The following is a 25,431-nucleotide window of genomic DNA, read 5'->3' on the forward strand; positions in this document are numbered from 1 at the left end:
GGGCTTGGTTAGGCACAAGCAGATCCCTAGACGGCCTGCAGTTTTCCCCTGACCTGGAACAATAAAGCAAGTACCTGTGGTCTTGGCTCCTGAGACTTCATTTCCAGATTTCCCCTCCCTGGGCAGAAAGGCCAGGCCTTTCTGTAGACACCCTGGTCTGGGATGTCACCCCGACCCTCATTCTGTACTGTGAAGTTTCAAAACCCAATGAGTGAGGCACCTAGGAGAGCTTCTGGACCAACCTGAGGAGGGTGAGAGGGCAGGTAGGCGGGGCCTCTTCCCAGGAGAACTTCCAGAAGGATCCAAGAAAGCAATCTCCTGCCCCTAAGAAGGAAGAGGATCCCCTCCTCCCCCCAACCCCTTCTTACTGAGATTCACTGCTTTCCTCCTTGAGCCCCAACATCTCTTCACACAGGAAGGGGTCACTTCCCTGTCCAGGTTGTAACTTCCTATCCTCCATCTTTCCCTGGTTGGGGCTACGGGTTCCACAGGTGAGGTGGCTGGAAGGGAGCCCGGTGCTGCGGACACTGCTGGCCCTGGAAGGTGGTCTCTGGGGGGTCAGGGCCCCACTCAGCCTCCACCCTCCCTGAGAGCCTGTGTCCAGGACTAGAGGGATAGGGCAGGGTGGGGAGCTTGGGGAGACAGGGCCAGCCGGTGCACCCAAGAGGAAGACCCACCTCCTTCAGCCTAGCCCTGGGGTGGGGGGAGACTCTCTGTGAACCCCCTACCCTACACCTCCAGCTCCAGCGGTGAGCAAAGATCGAGATCTCCTCCAGAGTAAAACCTCAGTCCCGTGGGCCCGTTGAGCGCACCTACAAGGGAGTTGGCGCCCACACAAATAAGGCAGGTGGCAAACAGAATTTGGGGTCTCCAGTTTGTTTTTGTAACCAGACCGGCCCTTAAACTTCAAAGCTCTCAGAGCCTCGCCTCGCGCTCCCATTCATAGGCTGCCCCCTGCTGGTCATCTCACAGCGAACAGTCACCGTTTGAGAGTGTGAGCTGAATGGATGCAGGGTCTGGAGGTGCCCCGTTCTGGGGGAGTTAGCCTTTTCTTTCTGGCGAGGGCGGGGGTGTTGAGTGGCGATAAACATAAGGGTTCTAAAATTGGTTAGTTCATGGGTTCATTAAATTGGATGAAGAGGGGCGCCTGGGTGGCTCGGTCAGCCCCGCAGCCGTGAGATCAAGCCCTGCTTCGGGCTCTGCGCTCAGTGCAAGGTCACTTGAGATTCTCTCCCTCCCTCTCCCTCTGCTCCTCCCTTCACCCCCACTCACGCTCTCTCTCTTTCTCTCTCTAAAATAAATAAATAAATAAATAAATAAAGTTTATTTAAAAACTGGATGAAGAAATCATACCTTCATTGTCACTCATCTCAACCTCAAACTTAGCATTTCCCTCCATTACGAATGTCAGCCACAAATCACAATAGCTATAGAAGAATCTGACTGGGCGCCTGGGTGTCTCAGTGGGTTAAAGCCTCTGCCTTCAGCTCAGGTCATGATCTCAGGGTCCTGGGATCGAGCCCCCGCATGGGGCTCTCTGCTCAAGGAGCCTGCTTCCTCCTCTCTCTCTGCCTGTCTCTCTGCCTACTTGTGATCTTTCTCTGTCAAATAAATAAAATAAAATCTTTTTAAAAAAAGAAAAAGAAGAAGAACCTGTGACTTTGTCATAAGGTAGAGAAATTGCAGATTCGAAATCACAGATGTTTACATATTATATTACAGGTATCACAGAATAGATATGTAGATTCCTATTACACAGTTTTTAATACTTAAAATACTTAGGATTACCGTATATTTTGTACACTTAAGTCCCTTACCGTTTCCGGGCTTCAGCAGACGATAACAATGGGGTCCATAACACACAAAAAGGTAAAGCACCCTCGTTTTCGTTAAGAGGATGGCGAGGGGAAAAAAAAAAAAAAGAGGGTGGTGAGGGATGGATGGAGGCTCTTCACAGGAGGGCCTGGGGCGGCGAGGAAGGTGCTGGGGGTTACAGCCAGCAACTTTTTACCATGGGAAGGGAAGCATCTCAATATTTCATCATGGGTTTGGCAGTCCTAACGTGCACATACCACGACCAGCGTGGGTAGGCACAAGTGGTGGGTCTCTCAGGCTTTCTTGCTCGACCCAGTGGCAGGGCCCTTGCGACAATTCCAGGAGAGTCAAAGCCAAGAAATCTGGACCACAGCAGAGAAATGAAATCTGAGGCCCAGATCCGGCCGGGTCCATACGGACCTTCCAGTTCATCAACATCTGGGATGTTGCCGGGACCAGATTCACCCCTACCCTGTCTTCTCCCTCCTTCTATTGACTAGGGACCCTCTACGTTCTCAGGGGAAGTGTCAGGAACCAGACGCAGCAAGGTGCACCCGTGGCAGCAGACCAGTGCCAGAGACATGAAGACTTCCAAGGAGACAGGGGGCCAAGCCTTTTCCCAGCCCGAACTCCTCCTCCAGGCCCAAAGTACATGGGACTCTCGGGGTGAGGGCCAACCCCATAATTCAGCCATCATTGCTGCTTCAGCAACCATCTTCTGGCCACTGACCTCCAAGGATCACCGTCTCCAGCCTTCATCCACTTCCTGATCTCAGGGCCTGAATTTCCTGTCTATTCCTGGTCACCTCCTTCAGGACATCTGTACGCACATGCCAGCAGGTCCCAACCTGAACTCATCACCTCCCCCAGCTCCCGTCCTGATCCAACTTGGATTCTCAAGCCCCGTGACAGCGATCCCACCTCTCATCCCACCCCGACATTCAGGCCCCAGACCAAGCTTCAGCTTCAACTCCTTCCTGTCTCCAGCCGTCTCATCCCATCAGCCGCCAGTTCTGGAAATCTCCCCTCTGAAAATCTCCACTTCGTCTGTTTCTCGCCATCTCCGTGGATACTGACTGAGTTCAGGTTCCCTCTGGCTGTCAGCCCAAATTCCTGCACCACCCTCCCGAGGGCCCCTCTGCTTGCCGTGGGGGTCTCTGACCTGGAGCCACACTGTGGGATTAGACCCCTGACCCTGCCACTGAATAGACACACAGCTTTGGCCACACACGTTCACCCCTCTCGGCCCGCACTTCCTGTGAAATGGGCATAGTAAGAGTGCCTGCCTCAGAAGCAACTGCGAACAGTCTAAGTTAACATGTAGCCCCGGGCCCGGCACTCAGTGTGTGTCTGCTGTTAGTCTCGCTCCTTCAAATCCAGCCTTCTCTCAGCGGTCAGAGACAATCTGACCGGGTCATCCCCATTAACCCTCCCACCTTTCCCTGGAGAAGCCTTATCACCGGGACTACAAGGCTCCAGAAGACGTGTCTTCCTTTCACATCATAAATGTCCACTTTCCCGTAGACACCTGAGCCGTCTTGCCTCCAGACCCCTGCTTTATGCTGTTCCCTATGCTTCAACGCTCATCCCGCCTCTTCCAGTCAATCATCCTGAGTGTCCGTGGTCCTGCTCTGGGAACAGATGTCTCCTCCAAGGGTCTTCCCCAGATCCCTCCAAGCAAAATGACTCCCACGCCCCTCCCTATAGGCCCAGTCCATCTTATTCCTAGGAAAAAGTGTGTGTTCGTGTCTCACTCATTTTAGAATTCCCAGAGTGCTGCCCAGCCAGGGCTCCAAGGAACCCAGAGGAATCCTGGCACTTGCAGGCACCTTAGAGTTAAGTATCAGCCCAGAGAGGGTGGTCACCAGGCATATCCAAATTAGTGCCTGAGCATAGTAGGGTGTGAGTTCTCTATCTACCCCAGGTCCTCCATGTCCTCCACTAAGGAAATTAAGAGCTCTTCTGGGTTTCTGGTGGTGCTAGGGGCCAGTGGCAGCGTCCTATGCAGGCCAGCCAGGCCAGGGGTGCTCCCCCGGACCCGAGCCAAAACCGTGTCCACCTTGTCTCTCTGATGAGGGCTCAGCGTACAGCCTAGCTAGCAGTCCTAGTGGTCTCTGGGTGGAGAAAGGTGCTCTAGAGAACCAGACCACCCCCTCCACACACACCTTCCGTCTACCCTAGAGTTGAGGGCCTTTGTCCCAGCCTGTTTTGCCAGAGCTGGCTATGAGTTTGGGCCAAAGCTTCCCTTCCCACAGCCTGGGTCTCCATCTTTATCAAAGGAAAAACCCCTTCTGGCTTCAACATATGCTAAGTGCTGACTCGAGATGCTGAGTGTGACACCAGGGTATAGAGGACTAGTGGACAGGATGATCTGGGGGCCATGTTATTGCCCCATCCCCAACTCCACCCCCTCCCCATACACACATGTGGGCTCACAGCCAAAGACCAGAAAAGGAGAGAGTTTATTGAAAACTATATACAGTTGGTCCAGGCCCTATCACAGGCCGCAATCTGGAGGGGTCTCCCCCACACCTTAGGCAGTAGCTCAGCCCCTGATGGTAAGGGTTAGGGCTGGAGCCGGGGCTGGGGCTGGGGCCGGGGCCGGGGCTGGGGCCGGGGCCAGGGTCCAGGCTCCGTTGGGAATCTTGGCAGCCAGACCAGCCCCCCACCCCAATGGATATTTATCTGTGAATCGACAATTCTAAATAGCCTGTTGGTGGCAGGCAGGGAACAGGGAACGGGTCCCTGCCCTGACCTTGCCAAAGCCTGGATAGGGGAACATTACTCTTAAACCTGGGTCCCAGAGGCCCAGCTAGGCTGTCCAGAAGTCCTGGCTACTCCTCTCCTAGGAGGCCTTCCTGGACATGGAGGCAGACAGCCCTCCTACCCCACCCCCACCCCACGTGCCAGACCCCATGGGCTTCAGAGACCTGGACTGGGGACATCAGGTACCCTCCCTCCCATCGCCAACTTGGGGGTCCAGGGCTCTCGGACCACTCCCCAGGCAGAAGACCTCAGGTTGAGAGGTGAGTGATGGGGAGGACACAGCTAAGGGCCCAGGACCCTCCTGGGGCAGGGGGCTGGTTTTGCGGGTCAGGGTGTTCCGCTGTAGGAATAGTCTGCTTTGTTGTGCATCACCAGCCGGTCATCCACGAAGTAGAAGCTGTCAGACTGTGTCTCGTATGGGTGACGGATCATCTCACTGACTGCAAGAGAGGCCCCGCCAGTTGGGGCAAAGGTCAGGAGCCTGAGCCGGGGCCCCTGCCGAGGAGGCTTCGGGACTGTGGGATGGGGACAAGCTGAACAACCTCAGACCCCTCTCCACCTCACAGAGCTCCCCCAGATTTTTCGAGCCTCAGTTTCCCTACAGGTGGCATAGGAATGACAGCCAAACAAAAGAGACCTAGGGTAGCAGAAAGGGGTCAGAACTACACTCCCCCGCCAGTTTGGTCTCTCTAGTCTTCCCCGCCTCCCGCCAGCCCCCCACAGCCCCTCACACGCACTCAGCTCCTCAGAGAGAGGGGGGAAGTCGTAGATGTGTTCACAGGTGTTCTTGCTGCTGGGGATGCAGAAGCCAAAGTGGAAGTCAAAACTTTTGAGGAGCTGGTTGCGGAAATAGTGCCTCTCAATCATACGGAAGTTGTTGACAGGCTTGTCTCCCACTGTGAACTCCACCCTGGCAGATAGGAGAGGGCAGACCTGAGCTTGGCCTTGAAGTTAGGCGGCAAGGCTCCAGACAGACCACCCCCCAAAAAGAGAGGCTCAGTAAGAACTCATTCCCCACTCTCACCCCTATCCCCAGCCCTTGCCCACCCCCCACCCCACCTCCATCCAGTGACTCACGTGGCTCCCACCTGCCTCAGGCGGAGGAAGGCAGGGGTGAACTGGTAGCGAACAAAGCGCCCAGCATTGGGGTCCAGGTCCCGCCGGTTGATGGGCAACCGCTCTGTAATGTACCCCAACTGGGGCTCAGAGGGCTTCAGGCTGGGGCCCCAGGCCCACCCAGGGTTCCCATCCCAGGGCCCCCATCTGTCTGAATTCTTAAAAAATTCCCCCAGGAGATTCTGATGCACCTTGAGGGTTCAGACCTTTGGCCAACTGTTTCCCCACCCCGGGAAAGGGGGGTGGTTTCTAGGTCAGCAGGTCACCAATTTCAATTGAGGTTCCCAGGGCCCCAGGAGACAGAAGCCTGGGGCCTCTGGGACTGCAGTTCCCAGGAAGGCCTGCAGAGGGCAGGCTGGCAGGGACCAAAGGGGCCAGACTGTCCACCCAAGATGTCCAGCCCCAGAAACAGATGGGAAAGAAAAGCAAAGGCCCAGCCCCAGCTCTTCTCTGACTCCCTGGGCAATCTGCTTCACAGCCCTCGCCCACCTCGTCCTTCTGTTGATGGCCTATCCAGCCAGACCACTCACCTGAGGCTGGGGGCTTCTTGATTTCAAAGAGGACAGTGCCTGAGTCCATGTCTCGAATCTTGAACCTGATGAAGTCGATCTTGTAGATATTCTCCTCGGGGGAGCACAGGTAGTCTAGGGAAGACAGGCAGCTAAGCAAAAAAGGGAACTGCCCAGAAGCCCCAGCTGCCAGCTCAGCCTTTGGGGGACCCCAGACTAGCTACCACTTTCTCTGATTCCAGAAGGTCATTGCCTTCCAGAAAGAGAGAACGGAGTCCCGGCCTTCTAATGAGGGGCAAACAGCTCTATCCTCTGAGGTCTCGGAGGTCAGGGAGGGGCAGGGTGAAGGAGGAGGGTAGAAGACAAGGTCACCCCCTACCCAGTCTCCCTTCCATCCTGGAGTTGTGGGGCCTTATTCCAGCCTCTGCTCTGGTGGGGCCAGCCCAGTGACTGTGAGCCTGATGGGTCTCCAACCTAACGAGGAACCCCAGCTAGAGAGGGATACAGCCCTGCCCTTTGAGAACCTCGGGCTAAAGAGGGTGACACAGCTCCACCTCAGGAGAAACACAGTACTTCCCCAGAGAACATTCACACCCCCGCCGCATAGCTGCCCTGGTGCTACCTCTAGGAGGTGTCAAGGTAAGGACTTCCCTGACCTAGGTTGTGCTAGGGCAGGCAAACAACCCCTCCGGGGTTCATCCCCACACAACCCCCTCCTCTCCCCATAAGCGGCTTATATAAGCCCAGTTCCCTTAAGCAGCTTAGCCAAAGCTCTACTGACTCAAGCCCAGGGCATGGAATATTGGGGGAAGGGGGCCACCTTTGCTCCGATTCCCTGCTGATCTCCAAATGGGAGGAAGTCTAAGCAAATGGAGGGAACCCCCTCAAAGCTCATCAACCTAGCCTGAGCTCTGAGCCACCCCCAGAGAGAAGAGTACAAGCAAAGCCAGGAAGTGGGTGTTGGGGGGGTGGGGAGGGAGTCCTCGGGCCCAGAAGAGGAACTGGGACACAGTGGTGAGCCGTGGCTGAGGAAGCTTGCTTAGGAACATCAGGGCCTGGTCCAGCAACAACTGTAGGTGCTCAGGGAGGCCCCTGCAAACTGAAAGGAGCAATGGTAGGTCTGGTGCTGTCAGCCGCCAGGCCATCACATCCTCCCCAACAGAGGCCCGGAAATCACCCTCCAGGCCCCTGGGCCACCTCCTATTCCTCTGGGGCAGGAAGAGGAAGTGAATGTAAAGTCCTTCTCTCTTCCCCAAGCCCAGGGTGGCCCCCTCCAGGAAGCCCTCCTGGTAGCCTTCTGGCATCCAAGGGTCCAGCAGGGCTTAGGGGGAGAGGCTGGATCCCTGGCCTGTCAACCACGGTCCAAGGTAGGAGAGAGAGAGGAGGAGGAGGAATGCCAGTGAGCAGCCCTCACCTCACCCTCGACACACCTTATTTTCACAGAAAGTAAGTACCGGTCCAAAGATGCCAAAAGAAGGTGCAGGGCACAAGGAAAAGAGGTGGCAGAACTGGGAACAAAATCCTAGCTGCCCAGCTCCAGCTCCTGGGAATGCCCTTCCTTCTCCACATTCTTCTGCTCTTGGAGCCTCTCCTCGAATGTGGGGCTAAATTCTTAGGTCTGCCCTCAGTCTCTTCTACCACACCTTGAATTATCAGCCCTTTTGTCCTTAGAGGAAGTGAGGGAAGTGGGATGCCCCTGGCTCAGAAGGCAGCACCCACACCCTCCCTTCTGCCAAGGGAAGGATGAGGCCTGGGACCAGGGTCAGGCCAGATAAAGGGGCAGAGTGGCCGAAGGCTCAGAACACAACTGCCACCCCCTTGCCCTCTGCCACAAATATCTTCCTAAGCTGGATTCGGGGCCAATAATCCAGGAGGAGCAAACCTCAGACCTGTGTGATTAGGGTCAAAGGAGACCAGGGGGTGCCTGGGTAGAGATCCCTGGAACCTGGTTCTCAGCTTCTAGAGAATAAAGAGTTCCCAGGAAGCCCCTTCCCCTGCTCATCCTCACAGATGCCCCATGTCTAAGGGCTTTGAATCGCCTCCAAATTAGGGGACACATGGCAGTGACATGGGCTGGGTGCCCCCACAGTCGCAAAATAATCTCTAAAGTTACCGAAGACCCAGACAGGTCAGCCTGACCTCCACAAACCCTGTAAGTTCTGCCCCCATTCTAAATGCTGCTGTTGCCAGTTCCAGCTCAACTGGCACGAACATCAGACTGGTCCAGGCCCCCTCCCTCTGCTAGTGTCTGCTTGGGCAAGGCAGCTCAGCGCTCTGGGGGCCCAGCCAAGAATGGCCGCTGCCTGGCTCTGAGAGGAGGGAGAAGCTGGTCCCCAGGGACCCAGATGCACAGGCCTAGCTAGACCTGCCATTACGGTTCCCTCCACGGCTCCAGCTGGCAGCCTCAGGCTCTGCTACTCCCCCAACTCCAGGGCTCAGGCCCACTCCAGCACCTGCCCCCCACCACCAGTGAGGGGTTCCAAGAGTTGCTCTCGCAGAGGGAGCCAGAGCAGGATTACTGAAGAATGAAGCTAAGGTAGAGGGCCACTTTCTCTCCAAATGCCTCTGTTCTCTGAGGCTCAGCCACTGCCTCTGGCACGAGGCTTCCTAGTCCTTGTTCCCTGCCTGTGGTAACCTCCTCCCGGGCCCTGAATGCCCAGTTGTCTGCTTCCAGGCAGCAGCCGTGAGCAGTCCTGTGGGGCCCTCAGTACCACTGACAAAAGAGCCCTATTTACAGAGTACACACAGCAGGCCAGGCACTAAGCAAAATCAGAAAACTGGCTTCCACAGGAGCCCTATGAAGTAGGTGCTGTTATCCCCATTTTACAGATGAACATGCTCAGAGAGGTGCAATTACTTGCCCAAGGTCACACAGCCAATTACATGTCATAGCTGGGACTTCAACCCAGGCAGTTCAGTTTAGAAACTCAACCACAGCAGAGACTAGGCCTCCCGGAAGAACACAGGCTAAGGTGGTAGGGGGGAGGTGCAGGGAGCAGTAACCTACTCCCTTGAGAGGACTCAGACCAACCCACTGAAGCTTCCTGCCCAGGTCCTTTCCTGGGGCTAGAGGATGGGACCCAGAGTGAGGGCATTTAATGGTCAGGGAGACTGGAGGGTCTTAAAGTCACCTAAGTAACTCAACCCCTGCCTAGCCTCCAGGGTGTGGACTGAGGACAGACGGCACTTAGCACCCATCCTCATTATTGCAGAGAAAAGCCTCAAAGGGCTGTGACGGCTCCATGGGGAAGGGGTCACAGCTGCAGCTGCTGCCCGACCTCCACCATGGGAAAGGGGGATGGCATCCTCAGGAGGGAAGGAGTAGGGTGAAATGTCTAAAGGGAGAAGAAGCCGGCACAAGGAGATCAAGGGAAGAGGGAACATGGAAATCTCATGCTCGGAGGCAGAAGGGTAGGGAACTCAGGCGAGGGGCACCCGGGTGGGGGAGGGGAGGTAGGGGGAGGTGGTAGGGCGGGAAAGGGGGCGGGGGCCCAAGCTCCGCGCTCCGCGAGGGCCCCCTCCCGCGCTCTCTCCCTCCCGCCCTCCCGCCGCGGGCGGCGCTGCCTCGCCGGTGCTCACCGCCGGTGATCCGCTGCAGCCCCAGCACGTCCTCTGGCCCGATCGGCTGCTTCCTCTGCAGCGGCCCCGGCCTGGGCCCCAGGCCAGCCTCGGGCTCCGACTCGGACCCGGACTCGGATTCCGCCTGCAGCTGCGGCTCAGGCTTGGGCTCCACGCTGGGGCCCGAGGCCCCTGGAGCGGGCTCCGCCCCCGTACCAGCCCCGCCGCCGCCCTTCTTCACCTTCATGGCCTCGCGGGGCCGCCGCTCGCCTGCTGCCGCGGCGGCTGCCTGCGCCGGCTGGAGCGAAGAGAAGGGGGAGCGTCCGCAGCCCCGCCCCCGGTCGGGGCCCCAGGTACCGCCCCGCCCCCAGGGGTGGGCCAGCTCTGAGCCCCGCCCACCCCGCCGAAAGGCCGCCGGCGCGCCAGTCTGGGATCACTCCCCCGGGGCTGGGCGGGGCCTCGCCTTGGGCTTCATTCATTTTTTCACTAGGTACTAGGAGTCCTGTCTACCTCTCCATACTGCGCTCCCGGCACTCTGTCCTGCCGTCTGCCCCTCAAGCGAGTTCCCGCCTCAAGATCTTTGCCTGGGATGCTCTTCCCCCAGATGGCTTCCTCTTCTGGTCTTATTAGTTCGAATGTCATCTGCTCAAAGCTCCCCCCGCCAACCCGCAGGTCCCATCTGATCAGCCTGTTTTTTTCCTTCTAATGCAGGATCTGAAATTAGGTTTTGTTCATTGACTCTCCCCCCTAAAAGATCAGTTCCGTGGAAGCAGAGATCCTGTCTTTGTTCTCTTATAATACCTAGCAGTTACAACTGGCTTAATATATTCTTTTTATGAATTTATGAATGAGTTTGTATTTAAAGGCTTACACTGGTACAAGCTATTCCCTCCAAGACCCCCTGCGAAAAAGGCAGAAGTAGATGCTAGCAGCTTTGTTAGGCAACCTTGTTCGTGCTGAGGGACAACAGCCTAGGCGACTTGCCACCACAGGGCCCTCCAGGTCAGGGAAGCAGGGTCTCTCTCTACGGCACATGACCAGGTAGAAGCAAGGTGGGCCCAGGCGCCCAGGACAGTTGGCAGGAAACCATTACTTGGACACAAATGAAAAATGAAAGGTATGCTCGTACTTCGTATCATTCCAATTTTCAACCAATTTTATTGAGAGCCTAAAATAGTACCTGGCACTTTCATATGCTTATCACATTTAATCCTCATAACCACCTTGTAAGGGAGGAATCATTAGTGCTGTTTGAACAAATGAAAAACTGAGGCTCAGGGAGATTAAGTGGCTTATTCAGTGCTCCCCAGATGTTAAGGGCAGAAGGTACAGAAACAAGGGTCTGAATTCAGGCATGTTTGATCCCAAGCCTGGAACCTTCCCCACCGCACCACATTAACCCTATAAAAGGGTGAAGGGAAACTCAGCCACATGCTCAGCATCAGGCTACACCCAACAGGCACAGCCAGCCAGGAGGGATGAGAGGGAGGGAGAAAGCCCCAGAGGCAACCTGGCCCCTTCCATGAGAGCAGTGCTAGGGCCCTCCCTGGGGGGTTAGAGAGAAGCATGGAGGGGAAGGGATTGGACTCCAACCCAGGGCTTTCCCCTAAGACTCCCTCTGAGTGCAAGAGGACCTCGAGGAACGGGACAGAAGCACAACAAACTGCCCCTGCCCCGGAGGGAGACAGGAAAGGGTCTTCAAGTTTAAGCCAGATAAGGAGACCCAAATGACGCATCTTCTGGAGGGAAGGGGAGAGGGAGGGCACAAAGGTTGAGGAGGGAACCTGAGCTAGAGGAATGGGAAGGGAAGGAAAGATGAACCCTGCTCGGAGTGTTGTACTTTGGTTACTGGAGCTAAGTCCTTCATGGCAGGCCCCATTTATGTGCCTCTCAATCTCCCACTTCCCATTCTGGCCAGAAAGGAAGGCTTCCTACTGAGATTCTGCTGTCCTGTTCAGTCTCTCTTCTCAGGCTTTTTCCAGGACTTGCGGGTTTCCAGGAAGATCTTGACCAGGGACAGAAGGATGGGCACGGCCATAGGCAGGAAGAGCGGGATATAGATGGCAAACTTCTGGTCATCCGGGAAATAGAGGAGGTGGAGGAGCGAGGGATCAAAAAAGGCACGCTCTGAGGACGTCACAGCTTCCTGGCTGGCAATGAAGGCAGAGGCCAGGTGCCCAGCGGCCAACTCCTCTGCCGCCTTCTGGACTGCAGCTACAGCCCTGTACACCTAGGAAGAGGGCAGGGGGTTTCCATTAAGTCCTAGGCACCAGAGGGGTGTTGGGGCGGGAGCGGGAATGGGTCTTACTGTATTTGCCATCTACCAGGCACATTGCCTGGAGTTTGCCCAGGATATGGAGACCAGTATAAAAAAGGGCTACAGCGTATCTTTTTTGTGCCAGCTTAAAACCTCACACCCCATCTGGTGTCCTGCGGGGGATGTGGCACTGCCCCCTAGAGGAAACCTGGGGCACTCCCCGGATGCATGCCCACACACACCCTGGCTCTGGTCTCACACCACACCCTGGCCCTTGCTGGCCACTCTGGGTCCTGTCACAGAATCCACCCCCGCCCACTCACCTCAGATGCCACATCGTCCTTGATGACAATGTTGCTGATCTTGCCCAGAAGCTGAGCCAAGGAAGTGAGAGTGGTGGTGGCAGTGGCCACGTTCTCCACTGACCGAGCCCAGAGCAGCCGGTCGAGCTCCCAGGTTGTTAGCCCTTCACTCTTGGGCCCTGAAAACAGGCATTTCAGAGGTATCTGGGGCTGTCCAATCCCGAAGAGCAGCCTGTAGGAAGAGTGAAGTCAGGAAGGCTGGGAGTAGAAGGCGGCTAAGCTTCCTAGAATAATGAGGAAGATTTTCAGTCTTACCCAGAACCACGGAAGTCATAGGGAAGTGCCTCGGGGTCTCAGAGAGATGAGTGGCAACATTCAGGAAAACAGCCTCAAACCCCATTTTAACCAGTGTTTCTGCTTTTACCTATTTCTGGATTAGATTTCTAAGACTTTGTTTGAAAAAAGGTCCCATGGAGACAAGACTTCTGGTAATACCTAGCTTAATCCCCTCATCCTGCCTAAGGACCACTTCTTTTTTTTTTTTTTAAAGATTTTATTCATCTATTTAAGAGAGAGTGAGAGAGAGAGAGAGAGAGAGAGAGTGTGTGTGTGTGTGTGTGTGTGTGTGAGCAAGCAGGGGAGGAGCAGAGGAAGAGAGACAAGCAGACTCCATGCTGAGTGTGGAGCCCAATGCAGGGCTTGATCCCACGACCCAGAGATTGTGACCTGAGCCAAAACCAAGAGTCAGCCGCCCACCCCACTGAGCCACCCGGGCACCCCGATCCAGCACCACTTCTGATAAACAGGTGTGTTGTGCCTCTCTAATCCCACACCCAGGGCAGACATTGCTAATCAATCAGAATCCTCTTTCCTGATCGTCCCAGGCACAGCCCTAGAATCCTCAACACAGGGCATCAGGCAACCACTACCAACGTAGTGGTTAGCATCAGAATTCATAGCTCTTTCCTTAAGCACCCCTAATCATACCCCAGGGACCTGACATTCAGGAGTTTTTTTCTCAGTTTGTCAGCAACTACTCCTTCTTAGGAGAAAGAGAAGGTGATCCTTAGAAAGCTTGCTTGGTTTCCCTGGGGCTGTAGGCACAGGGGAGGTATCCCTGCTGGGTGAGATGTCGTTCTACTCAGCTGGGGAGACTGGGGTCAGACTCAGTGGCCACATCCCCAGGCGCATCAGCCAGGACCTCACCGCAACTGGGCCAGGAACACCTCCATCACTCGCACCATGTCCACCTCGACCCTCACTGGCAGCTCTGAGCCATTGTAGGCTTTGGAGTCCACATTGTAGACCTGCGGGGTGGGGGAAAGGAGGTTGCCTCAGGACCACACCCAGACGGTTCACGGCTCTGCCCTAGGCACTCCGGAGGCCGGGAGAAAAAAAGAAGACCTTAAGGTCTCTAGAAATTATAAACCTGATGGTCTAGCTAATATTTTTTTGAAAACCTATTAGGAGCGTTTCATAAATTATCTCCATTATCCCCTCAAAAGTCCTGTAAAAAATATTTTTTATTCCATTTTAAGAGTTCCTATGAGAAACTCCTAGTCTAACCCGAGAAACAAAGTCCCCAGCCTTGCAAGATTGCCATAAACAGGGCCAAGATCTAAGATGGACACACGGAAGTCCTCAGTGAGTGCAAACCGCTACATGCAAAAGGGTCGCATTATAGAAAACAGTGACAGAAATAAGAAGCTGTGGGGCCGGCAGGGGAAGGGACCAGCTCACAGCACCCTGACCTCCTTGGTGCTGCTCCTCCCACAGGCTGGGCCATGGAGGACACCAGAGGAATAACAGAAGGAACAGTCTCAGGGAACATGTGTCTGTCCCTAAAGCTGGGGCTCTAGGACCATTACCATAATGCCACCCCAGCGGGGACTGTGGAACGCGTTGGTGGCCACTGGAGCCCCATCCTTGTCCTGAATGTACAGGGGAGAGTGGGCAAGCTCGGGTACATAGAGCAGAAAGTTGAGCACAGGGTAAAGGGAGGCAGCGCTGGATCCTGTGGTACAAAGAGAAGGTTAGTCAGATTACCAAAACTGACTGGGTCTAGATCTCAATTCCGGGTCAGCCTCTAACTTTCTGGTCACTCATTCTGGGCCTCGTTTTCCCCAGCTGATAATCACCGGGATAACCTCCAGTCCTGGGTTTCTGTGGTCAAGGACGTCCTCTGAACATTCTCCCAAGATGTGCCACATACATGTAGAGTTCTTAGCCCCTCAAAGGCCCCTGGAATCTCCCCCTCTCTAACAGGCCCCCTTCACTATCTAAGACCACCCTCTTGGGCATTGCCCCATCACACCCATATAACTATAGCCCATTTTATACATAAGTATAAATATGACCTCATGTCAATTCCCTCTTAATCCTTCAATAACTAGCCATTCACACCAGGTAAAGGCTCAAGCTACTTACCATGGGCCTTATGATCTGGCACCAGCCCGCCTTGCCAGCTTTATCTCGGTCACTCCCTCACAGTTCCTCTACACTAAACTTCTCCGAGCTTTCTGAATGCCTATCTGTTCTGCCTCTTCTACATCGAAGCTCAGAGTTTTCCTTGCCTGGAAAGCCCTTCTATCTCTGTACTCAACGCTGCTGGAGGGAGAGGGAGAAGGAGGGAGGGAGGAGAGCGGAGAGGGAGAGAAGGAGAGAGGGTGGGAGGGATCACCTGCAGTCCCTCCCATATCATGGTCCACACTGGCTTAGCCTTACTGTCTGAAATCCCACAACAAGTGATATACTAATTTTGGTTTGCTTATATTACAGCTTATGGTCATCTCTTCTTCATAGGTACCACCCTCACACTTAAAGTCTAGAATCCCAGCTTCAAATCTCGATCAGCAGAACCTTCCAAATTCTACCTTCACGTACTTTTGCTGTTATCTCTCCTACATGCGTGACCGTATCTTTCCTGGATGACTTGCACGGAGGGACTTGCAGCCTACCATGTCTTTATAAAAAGCACTGGGAGTCATGTTTAATAAATGTTTCTGGGGGTGCCTGGGCGGCTCAGTGGGTTAAGCCTCTGCCTTCGGCTCAGGTCATGATCTCAGGGTCCTGGGATCAAGCCCCACATCAGGCTCTCTGTTCAGCAGGGAGCCTGCTTTCCCCTCTCTCTCTCTGCCTGCCTATGATCTCTCTCTGTCAAATAAATAAATAAAATATTTTTTAAAAAATGTTTCTGGATATGAGTTTCATGAGTCTCATGAAAAAGGAGCCTAAATGCCCAACACTTCCTTGATGCCCTCAGACCACCCAACCTGGGAACCAGAACAATATACTACCAGCCTCCAACCGCACCCTGAGCCTTCAGAGTCCCTCCCCAGCCTGGCAGATAGACCCTCGTCCTCAGCTCACCCAGCCGGGACTCCACTGGGTTGATGACATGTGGGAGGCTGTGTGCAGCCAAGTAGTAGCTGGAGGAAGCCGGGTCAAAGCGGGGGTTTACCCCCAACACTGCATAGTAAAGAATCTGTAAAGCAAAGAAAGGAGAACGTTATTTTGTGTATTGATTCATGCTCCACGTTGTCCCAAAAAGGATCTGAAGTGCCTTAAAAAGATACAGTGAGGGGCACCTGAGTGGCTCAGTGGGTTAAGCCTCTGCCTTCAGCTCAGGTCATGATCTCAGGGTCCTGGGATCGAGCCCCGAATTGGGCTCTCTGCTCAGCGGGGAGCCTGCTTCCCCCTCTCTCTCCGCCTACCTCTATGCCTACTTGTGATCTCTCTCTGTCAAATAAGTAAATAAAATCCTAAAAAAAAAAAAAGATATAATGAGGACAGGACGAAATATAAGAGACAAAATCAGAGCTGAGAGAAAAATAGGTGGGGGGGGGGGGGGACAAAGCCCAGGGTAAAGTTAATAGAGTAAATACATGCTTTGAAACTGCATTTTTTTTTAACCAGGCTTTCTAAAACAGAGGGAAACAAGAAGAGCCTAATTCAGTATCCACAAAATCAACTCAAGTCAGTGATTCAGAAGTACTCCCACTAGCAAGACCTGATAAAAATGTCTCCCACATTTTCCCTAAAAGGACACTGTGTGATACATTCTTCACACGTAGGAAGCTACATTCTTGCCATCTTCGCTGCTACTACATTAACATATTTTGGGAAGTTTTATTTTTAAAATAAATTCCTTAAGCATGGCACAAGTGGGTGAATATGGTTCTAAAGGGGGCTGTAAGGAAGGTTTTTTTTTTTTTTTTAAATATTTTATTTATTTATTTATTTTTAAAGATTTTATTTATTTATTTGATAGACAGAGATCTCAAGTAGGCAGAGAGGCAGGGAGAGAGAGAGGAGGAAGCAGGCTCCCTGCTGAGCAGAGAGCCCGATGCGGGGCTTGATGCGGGGCTCGATCCCAGGACGCTGGGATCATGATCTGAGCCGAAGGCAGAGGCTTTAACCCACTGCGCCACCCAGGCGCCCCTAAATATTTTATTTATTTGACAGAGAGAAATCACAAGTAGGCAGAGAGGCAGGCAGAGAGAGAGGAGGAAGCAGGCTCCCTGCGGAGCAGAGAGCCTGACGTGGGGCTCGATCCCAGGACCCTGGGATCCTGACCTGAGCCGAAGGCAGAGGCTTTAACCCACTGAGTCACCCAGGCACCCCGGAAGGTTGTTTTTTTAAACAAACCTTCACAACAGTCCCCGAGCTGGACACCACGGAGGGAAAGCAGACACTAGAGTCATATATACACGCAGGCAATTCCCAGCAAATCAGCGAGCTCTAAGAACTGAGAGAACAGACTCCACTTGAAAACAATATGGAAGACTCTGGTGCGGTCAGGGAAGGGACTCCCCGGCTTGCTCCCAATCTCACCTGAGAGTCCACAGAGAAGTTGCCCGCAGCACTGAAGGCACTCAGGAAGGGCTGCACATAACGCCGGACGGCCCCCTCAATGTCCCAGTGGACGTCATGGGACTTGGGGTCCGGGTTGAGTAAACTGAAGGTGATCTCATAGCCTAGAGAAACAGGAGTCAGGGAAGCCAAAGGCAGTCGTACCCTGCACTGAGCTGAACTTGTTTCTCCTCCGGGATGGGGTTGGTGGCCATCAGGGAACCCAAGGGAGGATAAAACTGGGAGGAGGGACACTAAGTGCTTTAAAAACGTGAAACCACAGAAGAAAGGAGTAAAGAGTCCACATGCAGATTCCCCCCACTTCCGCCCCATCATCTCCGCATCATTCATTTCCCTGTCCCTTCTCACGGCAAAGCCCAGTCACCCTACCCAAGCTGGATTTGAGAGGCCGCCTCTTATCAGCACTCCACTTGTCCTCTGGAAGGTGGTCAGCCAGGGCTGCCGCAAGCACGTCCTCAGTCAAAGACATGGCCTGCGCTACTTGGATTACGCGGCGGCCCACGATGTGAAAGGCCTCCCGGTGCGTGATCCCTCGCACGACTGCTGTCCTCTCGGGCCCGATGTAGCTCATCATGTCCTATGAGAGGCCACCAAGGGACAGAACATCGAGGGCTCAGGGAAGAAAGCAGAACAGCACGCTGACTCCTGTCTCAGAGAATCTGGCTTTTTGCCACTGACCAACAGCCCTAACCCTCCCTCTAGATGCATAGTGAATGCCTATCTCAGCACCTCTGACCAATCAGTGTGCATGAATGCTCCTGCATTCATTCATTTCTGTTCCCTTAGCCTTCCCAGCAGACTTAAGTCCCAGGCGTGATCTAAATCTTCACAGGCTGGAAACTAGTAGGAGATGCCATGCTGAACACGGACAGTGGAATAAACACACACTAGAAAGTCTGATATAAGTAGACAGCACATGGCAAAGAGGCAAGCCCCAGAATGCTCACAGTAGCATTCTTAGAAATTCTTAGCACTCTTAGAAATGCTAAGAGTCAAAAACCGGAAGACAATCCAACTGCCCATCAGCAACAGGATGGATAAATTGTGTGGTATGTTTCAATAATGAAACATATTAAAAAATGAACAAATTAGACTCAACTGCACATTGATTATCACAGATAATTCTCTCAAACATAATTCTCTCAAACATAAATGTGAAACAAAACGAAAGTTGCAGAAGAACATGTGTTATTAATATGAAGTTCAAAAGTTTGTAAAATTGGGTATGTTGCTTAGTGAGATACAAAGCGTATGATAAAACTTGAAAGAAAAGTAAGAAAATGACACACACAAAATATGGTCACCCTGGGCCAAAAGGGAGCAGGTCTGCGTAGAACCATGGAGATGCATGAGTTCAGCTATACGGCTAGACTGTAGATTGCAAGCTGGGGTTGGGTACATGGATGGTCATTAAAATTTTTTCATCTTTTTATAAGAATTACATATTTGGGGACACCTGGGTGGCTCAGTGGGTTAAGCCGCTGCCTTCGGCTCCGGTCATGATCTCAGGGTCCTGGGATCGAGTCCCGCATCGGGCTCTCTGCTCAGCAGGGAGCCTGCTTCCCTCTCTCTCTCTCTCTGCCTGCCTCTCTGTCTACTTGTGATCTCTCTCTGTCAAATAAATAAATAAAATCTAAAAAAAAAAAAAAAAAAAAAAAACTATTTGTTAAAGAGTTTTCTGGAGCAAATGCCAGCAATGGGGGGTACTACTGCAAGGAGGAGGTGACATAGGAGAGAATGAGCTGACAGGATAAGGCAAGTCCGCAGCCTCTCTGCTCACCCTACCTGGGGCAGAAGCGAGGAGTTTTCAGAGATCACGTACACAGTCAGGGAGCCCTCTGCTTGCTCCTGCGGCTCAGCTAACATGGTTTCTGCCTCTGGGGACAAAAGCAGGAGATGTACCAGAAGCAAAAACACCATTCCCTTTCCCTCTAGCCCCCTACAGAGGGCCTGAGCTTTCCACCTCCCGCTCACACCTGGCTGGCACTGCGGCCAGGCTCGGCCCCCTGTGGCCCAGGCTGAAACACACGGTATCTCATTCCCAGCTTTCCCAGAGATTCTGAAGTTAAGACAAGAGATCAGAAGAGGAAAAAGAGGGCTTCGTGTTAAACTAGCATAATCACCCCTTTGGGTACCTTGCATACTGCCCAGGGACAGGGCCTCCTCCTCGTGCTCCAGGGCCCTTCGATAGGTCTTCTGGAAACGGCATTTGATTTTCATTTTGTCTGAGAGGAAAAGGAAGAAGCAAGGTAAGAAGACCAAGTACAGACCTCTGTCCTCCTTCCCAGCCCTCACACTGTCCAGTGTCTCAGGACAGCAAGAATATTGTTTGCAAAGACCAAGAAGCTGCAGCCAATTCTAATGATTTCTACACAGATGGTATCTCCTTCCTCTAACTAGCTCTTACCTCTGCCTGTGGACATCCTACTATCAACCATTCTACCATCCTACCATGAACCCTCCCAAGGGGAAATCTATTACACTATTCATTCTACTAACAGGTGAAAGGAGAAAAACCAATTGATCATTTCAATACATGCCTCAAAATAATTAAATCCAATGAATGTTCTTGATACAGATAAGATGCACACTTAATGACAAAACACTAAATATAGTTCCATTAAAATTAGTAATAAGGGGCGGCTCAGTCAGTTAAGCATCTGACTCTTGATTTCGGCTCAGGTCATGATCTTAGGGTCATAGGATCGAGCCTCACATTGGGCTCTCTGCTTCAAAGGAAGCCTGCTTTCCCTCTCCCACTCCCCCTGCTTTTGTTCCTGCTCTTGCTCTCTTTTTTAAAAAAAAAAATATTTTCTTTATTTGACAAAGGGAGGGGGGGCAGAGAGAGAGAGCATGAGCATGCACAAGCAGGGGGAGTGGCAGGCAGAGGGAGAGGCAGGTTCCCTCTTGAGCACAGAGCCCAATGCAGGACTCCATCCTAGGACCCTGGAATCATGACCAGAGCCAAAGGCAGACGCTTAACCGACTGAGCCACCCACGCATCCCTGTGTGCAACTCTTGATCCTGGGGTTGTGAGTTCCGATCCCATGTTGGGGGTAGAGATTACTTAAAAATAAAATCTTGAAAAAAAAAAAAAAGGAAACAGGGGCGCCTGGGTGGCTCAGTGGGTTAAAGCCTCTGCCTTCGGCTCAGGTCATGATACCAGGGTCCTGGGATCGAGCCCCGCATCGGGTTCTCTGCTCTGCGGACAGCCTGCTTCCTCCTCTCTCTCTATGCCTGCCTCTCTGCCTACTTGTGATCTCTGTCTGTCAAATAAATAAATAAAATCTTAAAAAAAGAAAAAAAAAGGAAACAAAACAAAATCCTTCAATGGCTTCCCTTCTCACCCAGAATGAGAGCTGTATGTGAGCCTAGCCTCCTCTGCCCCCTCTGCCCTCACTCTGGTCTTATATCATCTCCTCTGATTCTTTCCCTCATTCACCTCCCTCTCACCACAATGGGATTCTCACTGTTCTGCAAAGGCACCATTTCTGCTCCTACTTGAGGACCTTATACTTACTTATCCCTCTACCAAATAGGTTCTTCTCCAGATACCTATACAGTTTACTCCTTTATCTCTTCTTAGGTCTTTATTTGGAAGTCTTGTTTTCAAATGCTGCTTTCTCTGGCCGTGCTTCTAAAACAGCAATGATCTCCTTATCCCCCAAGAAAACTGCCCTATCCCTGTCCTGAACTATTTTTCTCCTGTCACCACCCAACATACATTTATTTATTTAAGATTTTATTTTAAATAATCTCTACATCCAACCTGGAGTTGGAACCCATGACCCCAAGATTCAGAGACATACTCTACTGACTGAGCCAGCCAGGAGACCCCTCCCCCATCAAACAAACATTTATCTTCCTATGTCTCTTCTCTTTTTCGTCTATTTTGTTCACTGTATTTTGCCTATTTTGTTTGCTATATCTCCAGCAACTACGACAATATCTGATATAGACACTCAATAAATATTTGTTGAATAAATGAACAAGCCTATTATTATTCCTATCTAACAGATGAGAAAACCAAGATTTAGAGAGGTTAACAACCTCACCCAAATTCACACAAATAAGTCACAGAACCAAGGCTTTATCCAGCTCTTTTACACCAAATTCCATACTCTCGGTCATTCCACTATCCTACTCCACAATACGTCCATATTACGGAATGGCGTGCCACTAAATACGAAGAATTCCATGACAAATTGATAACAATCATGTTTAAAGTAACAGGTGAGGTATGATCCATTCCTGTTTTGAGAAACAAAAACTATGCGTGTTTACATTAGCTCGAACTGTATGAAATATGATTTTTTATTTTTTTATTTTTTTTAAATGTAAGCTCCCTCCCCAGTGTGGAGTCCAACACGGAGCTTAACTCACAACCCTAAGATCAAGACCCAAGTGGAGATCAAGAGTCAGACAGACACTTAACCACCTGAATCACCCAGGGGTCCCATGAAATATGATTTTTTTTTAAATGTGTATTACCAAGGTTAAAAAGCTAAACAGTAAACGGCATACAGGAATGTCACGGTCTGGACTTGGCCTACACATCCAGTCACTCCCAAACTTTCACTTCACACTTCAGAAAAGTAAAACTTCTCACAGATCCCCCACCACGTTGATTCACCCCTCCATGCTTCTACATGGGAAGCAGTAGAGTTTGTTGGTGAAAAGCCAGAACACCGGAATCAGTCAGGCCTGGATTTAAATCCCAGTTCCACCTCTTACTAGCTAGCTGTGTGATCCTGAACAAATTAAAATCTCTTAAGTCTGTTTCTTCATTTATAAAATGGAGATCATAATGTTAAGAGAGGATTAAATGAGGCAGCACATTAAAGTCCTTTACCTAGTTTCTGGCATATAATGAACAACTAATATTAGAGATTATTATTACTGGCTCATGCTGTTCCCTTCTTCCCTTCCCCCATTTAACCTGAATTCCTGCACATCCTTTAAAAATCCGGCTTAAAAATGACATCCTCAAAACCTTCTCTGCCTGCCTTTCCTCCCAGACAGTTAAAGTCTCTTTGGTGCAATCTCAGTTTCTTAAATACTTTTGATTGTGATTTCTTTATCTAAGTGTCTTTCTCCCCTACTGCACTATGAATTTCTTATAAACATCATCAATTCCTCATTCACTCCAAAATCCCTGGTACTGAAAAGTACCTAACATTCAGTAACATATTTCACGTTAAATTTAATAAGGCCTGTATACAACCCCAACTTGATTCCAAACCCAGAGTCCTTTCCGCTACATCCCACTTCCTCTCCTATTCCCTAATGAGTATTAATTGCTTCTCATAGGGTAGCATAACTGTTTTATGAATAAAACTGTCGCATTAATGGTGAACACTGAATTTAAAGTTGTTTTTCTTTTATTCAGAGAGGGCTTTTAGTAAGTTTTTAACTACCTTTAAAGGACACCCACGCTCCTCTTACCTAACCCATCTCTGCACTGAGCTCAGACCAGAAAGGCAGCCCCGACTCTCCAGGAACTCACATTTCAGGGGGATCTCTCTCTCATGCACAACGGTGAAGGGCAGCTTCTTCTGGTCGTCCAATGGCACTGATTCTCGGGTAAACACGACAGTGACGGGCACCGTGAGCCGCAGCTAGGGGAAGGAGCACCAGGACCAACAGCTAAGTCTCCACCTTGCCAGCGGGCTGTCCCCTGGCTTTCTCCCACCGACCCCTCTCTCACCTGCAGGGCATTCAGTCCACTGATCTGGGAGTAAGGCAACGGGGCCCGGTAGGTCTCCGTGGTCTTCCACCAGAGCGGCAACCCCAGCAGGATGGCCACCGCAGCGAAGAAGAGAGCCGCCCGCTTGCCTCGGACCACCTCTGGGAGGTACGGAGGTAGCGACTTGAGCCGCTGGAAGTGGGCTTAGGTGCACGCCCCACACCCGACGCTTAAGAGCCCCAGCAACCTGCACTCAGAGGCTCTCCGGCCGCGTTCATAAGTAGGAATCCCTGTACTAGGGGCCCGCGCCCAAGTCTAAAGAGATCTTGTCTGAAACGACCCTCCGACCCCCAGTCCGCGGGACCTCTTGCATACCACAATCCCCAAATCCCGCATTCCTCCCTCTCAATATACGAGCCGCGGGCCCCGCCAGAAAGCCACCGCACCTAGGTCTGTAGCAGCCGCCCCGGGAGCCGCCATGCTTGCTTCCGGTTGCTCTAGGCGCCGAGGGCGGAGCTACGCAAGCCGCCCCCAATCGGAAACCCGCAAGGAGGGGGCGGGACCCCGACAGCGGTCTCAGCCAATCGCGAGCCGTATTTCCGGGACGCGGGGAGAAAAAGAGGTTGAGGGTGGGCGGGGTCCACAAGGAGCGGGTCCGCCAGTTTGAAAGGAGTCTATCCTACGCCAAGGACTGTCGAGGAGGTGCGCGGATTTCTGTGTTGCTCGAAAACTCTTCGTTAGTCCCCCGCTTCCTTGCAGAACACATCTCTAGGCCCACGGATTAAGAGCGCAAACTCTGCAGGCGTTAAACACTAGTTGGGCTACCACAGGCAGCTCTAAGTCTCAGTTTTCTCATCTGGAAAATGGATACATTTACTAAAATGAGCTCACTTAGGGTGGCTTGCCCAGTCCGTAGAGCGCAGGGGTCTTATCTAGGGCTCATAAATTCCAACCCCACGTTGGGTGTAGAGATTACTTGAAGAAGTAAAATGCGCCGCCTGTGTGCCTCAGTTGGATAAGTATCTGCCTTTGGCTCCGGTCATGATCCAGGTGTCCTGGAATCGATTCCCACATCGGGCTCCCTGTTTACCGGGAGCCTGGTTCTCCCTCTCCTGCTGCTCGTCCCCGCCCCCCTCCCCCAGCTCGTGCTCTCTCTCTCTCTCTCTCTCTCTTTCTCTCGAATAAAATGTTTAATTAAAGAGGTGCCTGAGTGGCTCACAAGGTTAAGCATCTGCCTTCGGCTCAGGTCATGATCCCAGAGTGCTGGAATCCCGTCCCACGTCGGGATTCCTGCTCAGTGGGGAGCCTGTTTCTCCCTCTCCCTCTGCTGCTCTCCTTGCTCGTGCTCTCTCGCTCTCTGTCAAATAAATATTAAAAAAAAAACTTTAATAAAGAAATAAATAAAATAAAATGAGGTCATTCGTGTAAAGAACCTGGCAGAGGAGGCACCCAAGTATCACCGATCACATCTCTGTTTATCCGTATCATAGAGCGCCTCTTCTGGGCGTCCTCTCCTCAAGCCTCAAATATGGAGGTGGAAAGCCTGTAGTACCTTTTTAGCATATTTGGCTCATTCAGTATTTTGTTAATTCATTTGAATTCATTTCCAACTCGTATAAGTGAGTACTTCACCTAAATTTTTAGAAAATTCACTAGCAGATTCTGGATCCTGGATCCAGAATTCTGGATCACTTAGGTTTAAATCCTGACTTCTTCACTTCACCCAAGTACTCTCGAGAGTTTCATTAATTAACCGCTCTGTGCCTGTTTCCTCATATTAAAATAGGGATAGTAATAGTATCTGCTTTATACAGTGTTGTAGTAAATGAGTTACTAAATGTGGAGTGATTAGAATAGGGCCTAGCCTGCAGGAATGCATAGTCAGTGCAACAGGGGATGCCTGGGTGGCTCAGTTGGTTCAGCATCTGACTCTTGGTTTCAGCTCAGGCATGATCCCAGGGTTGTTGTGGGATAGATTGAGCCCCACGCTCAGCAGGGAGTCTGCTTGAGATTCTCTTTCCCTCTGTCTCTTACCCTGCTCAAGCAATCTTTCCCTCTCTCTCAAATAAATAAATCTCTTATTATTTTTTTAATGTATTCAAGACAGAGAGAGAGAGCATGCACAGTGTGGAGGAGGGTCAGAGAGAGAGGGAGAAGCAGACTCTCCACTGAGCAGGGAGCCCGATGCGGGGCTTGATCCCAGGACCCTGAGATTGTGACCCAAGCTGAAGGCAGACACTTAGCTGACTGAGCTACCCAGGTGCCCCTAAATAAAACTTTTTTAAAAAACAAAGTATCATATAAGTGTTACCTATTTTTGTTAATATAAGGGCAGGTCCCACTGGGCCTACATCCCCATACTGCAGTAATTAGCTGGGTGGAGCACTTTACACAGAGCATGGCCTCCCCAGTTCACACAGAACACACCTAGTTCTCTCATCTTTTCATCCCCTCAGACAGACCCAGGTGTTTGATGTACCCCCACGTCCCAGCTAAGTGCGCAAAGTTTAGCACGAAACCTCAACAGGTCTACCCTTGCCCAGACCCTCA

At 51.9% G+C, this 25,431-nt stretch overlaps 2 protein-coding genes across 2 annotated transcripts; both read right to left on the minus strand.

The window, feature by feature from the left end:
- Positions 1-4,256: 4,256 nt before the first annotated feature.
- Positions 4,257-10,075, minus strand: UNC119 (unc-119 lipid binding chaperone). The gene is made up of 5 exons (XM_045983803.1): positions 9,786-10,075; positions 6,228-6,341; positions 5,659-5,761; positions 5,319-5,491; positions 4,257-5,021 (listed from the first exon to the last, which is right to left on the minus strand). The coding sequence occupies exons 1-5, from the start codon at positions 10,009-10,011 to the stop codon at positions 4,909-4,911; spliced, it is 729 nt and encodes a 242-aa protein (XP_045839759.1). The 5' UTR covers positions 10,012-10,075; the 3' UTR covers positions 4,257-4,908.
- Positions 10,076-10,897: 822 nt separating this feature from the next.
- On the minus strand, positions 10,898-23,389 carry PIGS (phosphatidylinositol glycan anchor biosynthesis class S). Its single transcript, XM_045986536.1, has 12 exons — positions 23,328-23,389; positions 22,903-23,042; positions 22,702-22,813; positions 19,331-19,420; positions 18,981-19,072; positions 17,565-17,772; positions 17,157-17,299; positions 15,693-15,807; positions 14,192-14,337; positions 13,530-13,630; positions 12,345-12,555; positions 10,898-11,994 (listed from the first exon to the last, which is right to left on the minus strand). Exons 1-12 carry the CDS (start codon positions 23,359-23,361, stop codon positions 11,719-11,721), a joined length of 1,668 nt encoding a protein of 555 aa, XP_045842492.1. The 5' UTR covers positions 23,362-23,389; the 3' UTR covers positions 10,898-11,718.
- Positions 23,390-25,431: the final 2,042 nt, after the last annotated feature.

The sequence above is a fragment of the Meles meles genome, chromosome 18 (genome assembly GCF_922984935.1).
Source record: "Meles meles chromosome 18, mMelMel3.1 paternal haplotype, whole genome shotgun sequence".
Classification (NCBI taxonomy): Eukaryota; Metazoa; Chordata; class Mammalia; order Carnivora; family Mustelidae; genus Meles; species Meles meles.

Coding starts and splice junctions, on each gene's coding strand:
- UNC119 (XM_045983803.1), bottom strand. CDS start 10,011: ATGAAGGTGAAGAAGGGCGGCGGCGGGGCTGGTACGGGGGCGGAGCCC. Junction 6,342..9,785: donor GCTGCAGCGGATCACCGGCG/GTGAGCACCGGC, acceptor TGTCTTCCCTAG/ACTACCTGTGCTCCCCCGAG. Junction 5,762..6,227: donor CAAGAAGCCCCCAGCCTCAG/GTGAGTGGTCTG, acceptor GGTACATTACAG/AGCGGTTGCCCATCAACCGG.
- PIGS (XM_045986536.1), bottom strand. CDS start 23,361: ATGGCGGCTCCCGGGGCGGCTGCTACAGACCTAG. Junction 23,043..23,327: donor GGCGGCTGCTACAGACCTAG/GTGCGGTGGCTT, acceptor CGTACCTCCCAG/AGGTGGTCCGAGGCAAGCGG. Junction 11,995..12,344: donor AGGACGATGTGGCATCTGAG/GTGAGTGGGCGG, acceptor CCCTCTTCCTAG/GTGTACAGGGCTGTAGCTGC.